Source organism: Merops nubicus, unplaced genomic scaffold (genome assembly GCF_000691845.1).
Source record: "Merops nubicus isolate BGI_N331 unplaced genomic scaffold, ASM69184v1 scaffold7367, whole genome shotgun sequence".
Classification (NCBI taxonomy): Eukaryota; Metazoa; Chordata; class Aves; order Coraciiformes; family Meropidae; genus Merops; species Merops nubicus.
The window spans coordinates 1-5403 of record NW_008618234.1 but is presented as its reverse complement, the minus strand read 5'-3'; the positions used below and the strand labels follow the sequence as shown (position 1 = coordinate 5403).

The following is a 5403-nucleotide window of genomic DNA, read 5'->3' as shown; positions in this document are numbered from 1 at the left end:
CCTGCTGAATGAACTCCAGCTCCTTGGCCTCCACAGATGAGTTTTGGGGTGGTTTGAAATGGAATTGTCTTGCCTGGGAGGAGACCAACGCAACAAACCTCACAAATCTCTACTGCTGAGTTTTTTCTGCTGTTTTGTTGGGGTGTTTGGCTCTGTGGTCTCTGAGGAAGTGTGATGGTCGCGTTCTTCCTGGACTTCCACATGAAGAAGAGCTCCTCCACTCTCTACATCCTGAACCTGACCATCACTGAGATCCTTCTAATCCTATTTTTTATTTTCCATTTGTGTTACACAGTGCAGGGTTGGTTTTTTTGTTTGAATTTCCCTGGTGTTATCTTTACTACAATTTAGCCCCAGTTTCTTTTCTGTTACCTTAGCAGCATGTCTCTCCTGACAGCAACCAGTGTGGAGTGGTGTCTCCATTCTTGCAAGGGCTTATTCATTGAACGTGATGAACTTCAGAGGAGTGTGGCACAGGAGAAGTGCCTAAGCCCTGGAGCTTGCTGAGCACTGGATAGATGAGTGTTGGTATGATAAAGATGGCACATGAACACCCACCTTGGGATGGAGATGACCACCAGGATGGCTAGAGATACGGGTGGAACTGGGCAACAGGGACAGTATAAAGTGTTTGCATGACAAAGGATTTGCTTGGACAAATGAAAATCCCCACAGTGCTAAATCCTCATGTGTAGTCGGAGGCTGGTTCTGCTCCCTCTGGAATCACTGGAGAAAGTGTTATTGACCTGCTAGCGAGCAAGTGTGGCTGTGAAATACCAGATTAACAGCTGGAACTAGCTGCTCTAAAATAAACTTGGCTTTTCTGTCCTTTTCCAGCACATGCTGACTTGAAGTTTCTTTCTGTGTCTTAAAAAAAAAAAAAGATTTATCTGGTCCAGTCCACATTTTCTGTCTTCATTTTCTCCTTTCTTTAATATTATTATGATTTGCCTTCTACTTAGTGCTGTCTTTGACAATAATCAAATATTATTTCCTCTACTGCACGCTGTGCAACCAGTATTCGTGGTTCTTCTCAGATCCTTGTTTTTGTCAGGAGCTTCCCATAAGATGGGTGATGTGTCTATATTGTTGCTCTAATGCAAAGCACAGCAATGATGGAAATATCCTAAAGAAGCTCTGGAATAGGCATTACGGACTGAGACAATAAGATGTTAACATGGAGAAAATCATATTGCCAAATATCCAGGAAATTCATCTGTCAAGAATAGGGAATAAGAAAAACAATGGTGAAGAGGGTGCTAATATTCATATAATTGCCAGGACAGAAACAATATATATAAAATAGGAGTATCTGTCAGTGAGAGTGTTCTCTATACAGCTTATCTTCTGAAATTTCTTTCCATTAGTCATTTCCTCTACTCAGAGGAGATGAGAAGTCAAAAGCGTTGCTGAGTGCCCTAAAATTTGTTCTGTGTTCAGAAGCTTTGACTTCATCAGCTCATTCCTCCTTGGGTTTGAGGTAAGATAAAGACAGTCTCTTTGTGAAAGGTCCCAAGTGGTCCAGAGGGGACAAATTCCACCCATGGTGCAGCTGGGAGATATCAAACCTCCAGGTGATTGGTTGTAAATCAGAAAACGTTCAGATGGGATCTGTGGGGAAAATCACCACTGAGGATTTGGAGTCCATCTGCCTTAGCCCCACATCAGGCTCCCTACAGGACCTGCTTCAGGCCCAGGCACTGAGAGGAAGAATTTAATTTATTTTTTAATAACTAACAACAGACTTTAGCTTATAGTTTCCACAGATCTGGTTCCCACCCATTCCTTTTCTACACCTTTCTCCAGAAGCCCCCTTGGCCACGATCTAAATCTCCTTATTCCCCACACACATTGGGATGTGGTAGCACCAAGCTGGGACCTGGACAGGGGCAGACATTGCCAGAAAAGTACAGACCTGGGCATAGGGAAGTTCCTGTTTCCTTTTGCCTCTTAAAGGATGGGAGAGAAAGGGGAGAAATGAGGAGAGAAACACCAATGAGGAAATGAATCCCTTCCTCTGACAGAGACAGGTTTGAGGTACAGTGATGGATGTATTATGGTAGACCCTCAGAACACAACTGAAGTTCTCAGGTCTCTTTAAAACTGGTGGAGAAATGTGTCCCTAGTTCCTCTTTGCACAGGAGATCCATTACTGACTGTTGTGGGCAAAACAGATTTGACTTGGGTTGTCAAAGGTTACAGCTAGGTTGGTCACCAGACAAATCATAGACACTTTCTACTCACCCCTCTCTTTTCCCAAAGGGGAAGACAATGGGAATAAGGGAGAGAAACTTATAGATTGGAAAAGAGAACTAGAACATCTTTAATGGAACAATAACAAAAAAATAATGACACATTTACAAATCTATACAAAACCAACATCAAACCCAACCCCCCTCCCCAATGGCAGTTATATCACCATCATCACTGATGCTGTGAAGCAGGCACTGAGGAAGTCCTACAATGGGTGTGAAAATTTCCTGTTAACTTCAGAAAGTTAATTAGAACTTAATTTAGAAAGCTGATTAGAAAAAAAACTGAGCTGGAAATCAAAACCTCTGAACAGAATTGGCTCTGCTCTAGCTCAAACCAGGACATGGGGAAAATGAATTTTTTGACAACACTTGGGGGTGTTGAACCTGGAGCAAAGGAGACCCAGGGGAGACCTCTTCTCTCTTGACAACCCAATGTCTGCTGTAGTTAGATGCAGATTGTCTGCCCTGGGTTGGAGTGGGCTAAAATAACGTGTGACTCCAGCCCTGTATTTCTTTGAAACACAAGAAAGGGAGTGTGCAAATCAAAGCATAACATTGTGAGATGAGTTGGTGGTGGTTGGAGCCCTTTCCTACTGCATCACAACTCTACGGTCTGAAAACATCCCTAGTTAATAGAAGGAAAGAGTTTCTAGGTCATGAATCATTTCACTTTGAAATGCCTGAATTAGGAAGCAAAGAATGGTGCATTCTGTGGGGCATAAAAGGTTCCATATGTTGCTGAGGTACAGGTATTTCAAAATGAGTGAGAGAGACTCTCCTTCCAGGAATTTCAGGGCTGATTTCAGCAAGAAGAAGATGGGTTCCCACCTCATCTTCAGAGATCTGAGTAAAGAGTGACTGAGAATTTATGGACTGGATATTGTTGTGCTCTGAAAGACAGAGATTTATTGAGTGAGCTGCCACTTGTGAGTGGGGCTCCTTTGATGAAATGCAGACACCAAGACATTCCTCTTATCCAAGTGAAATTATTTAACGGCCACTGAAAAGAAAGAGTCTCTTTGAAGGTGGTCCTAATCCAGTTCAAATTCTGTGGTCCAGGTGCTTATGAGTTTTCACGTACCACAGATGGAGCTTAAAACAACCATCTCAAGAGCAGAGATCTACAACGGAGGTATTGAAGATCAGATGTAATAAACTTCACCCAATACCTCAGAGCTCTTCAATTCTGTAAACTATTGGCCCTCAGCTCCAGACTGGTGTTAGGCACAGCAGAGTCTTAGGAGGACATGGTTATTGTGTCACGGGTTTCCCGTTCGTCTTTGTCATCTGCTGAATCTTCAAAGGCCCTCTGGAACGCCAGCCTGAGGGTGAACTTGATTCTCCGGTCCCTGTAGCTCCCCACGAGGAAGTAAATGACGGGGTTGAGGCTGCTGTTGACACAGGAGAGCACGAAGCCAATCTCCGGGGAGTAGAGAAATTTGTAGCCCAAGAAGTCAAAGAGGATCAGGACGCTCAGAGGCACGGCAAAAATGAGGAAGAAGAGGACGGTGAGCATGATGACGGTGAAGAGCCTCCCTGTCTGGATGCGCTGGGAGCTGCATTTGACTCGAAGGAAGAGGGTCAGGCTGAAGAGCAGCATGAGGGGCGTGCAGAAGAGGAAGTCCAAGGACCCAATGGTGATGAGCAGGAGGCGGCAGCTCGTGGGAGAGGGGCGAACAGTGCACAAAACATACCCCAGGGTGTTCAGCAGCAGGGAGAGGCTCCAGAGCAGGGCGGAGATGACACCAGACAAGAACTTTGGGCGGTGGCTTCGGCACCAGATGGGACAGAGGACGGAGAGGCACCTCTCGATGCTGATGGCAGTCAGGAGGTACAAGCCCGTCCCATACATGAAAAGATCCAGGAAGAGGAATATCCCAAACTGCACCCCCACGTTGAACTGCATCAGGTACTGCACGGTCTCGATGGCGATGCAGAGGAGGTACCCGAAGTCGGCCGCGGCCAGGTTGAGGATGTAGACGGTGAAGTGGTTCCTCCGGATGCGGAAGCCGAGGTACCACAGGACCATGCCGTTGCCCACCATCCCACAGGCAGAGCTGATGAGGCAGAAGCTCTCCATGAACTTGAGGACAGCGTAGGACGGCTCTGCCTTTCCCACGGCCCCGCTCTGGTTGGTCCCATGGGCCTGGCTGGTTGGAGTTGGAAGGAAGATCCATGTAGTTGAATTACTCATAATGAGTGAGTTCAGACAGACCTGTAAGCAGAGAGAAAAGAGGTGGTGACTCCAGCATGACTTTCCCTCGTGGTGACCTCGTGGCGTTTCTGGATTTGTTCCAGCTCTTTGCAGTCAGAGCTTGTATTTTGGGAGGGATTGTTGGGTTTGGACTTGGAGCACAGAGCCTTGGGGCATTGCTCAAAGCACTGTATCTAAGGCCAAGCTCGATACAACATAAAAAGTTCTTCAATATGAGGGTGATAAACCACTGGAATAGGTTACCCAGACAGATGGTGGAGGCCCCATCCCTGGAGACAATCAAGATCAGGCTAGATGAGGCTCTGAGTAGCTTGATCTAGTTAGAAATGTCCCTGCTTATGGCAGGGGGGTTGGACTAGACGACCTTTGAAGGTCCCTTCCAGCCCAGACATTCTATGATTCTATGTAGAATTAGATTGCAGTGTACTTCTCCCTTATAAAAATTAATTTTTGAGGCTCCTTCTCGCAGTCAGTATTGGGCAACAAACATCTTAAAGTAATTATAGCTTAGGTGACTCATGTCTGAAAAGTACCTCTTGTCAGGGTAAAAAGAGAACCCAGAACTTTGGGAGAACGTTGCTTCATGTAGCTCGGATTAGGTGAGACAAATCTTGCCAAACGTGTCGAAGTTCTAGGCAATCAGCATGCAAATTTAATCAGCATGAAAGCTGATGGAGTTTCACCCTAGGCATACACCCAGGAAACATGGTAGAGAGGACTCAAAGAGCTGGTAGTTTTTCATGTTGATGACTGATTTCTTTTTTAACAAAAAGTAGTTCAATGTGATTGGTTTGTTCTCAATAACTTCCTCCTCGGAAGCTGTAAGAACCACATGTGGGACAAAATGCTTGACCCTTTGCAGGACATTGGAATTATGGCTCAAATAATTCTTTCACCCCATTCCCTGAGGCAGTTTCCCCTGCTTCTTCCCCC

General features: G+C 45.5%; 1 protein-coding gene across 1 annotated transcript; it reads right to left on the bottom strand.

Moving 5' to 3' along the window:
- Positions 1 to 3492: 3492 nt before the first annotated feature.
- Positions 3493 to 4449, bottom strand: LOC103775895 (proto-oncogene Mas-like). Its single transcript, XM_008943369.1, has one exon. It carries the CDS (start codon positions 4447 to 4449, stop codon positions 3493 to 3495), a length of 957 nt encoding a protein of 318 aa, XP_008941617.1.
- Between the last annotated feature and the right edge of the window lie 954 nt (positions 4450 to 5403).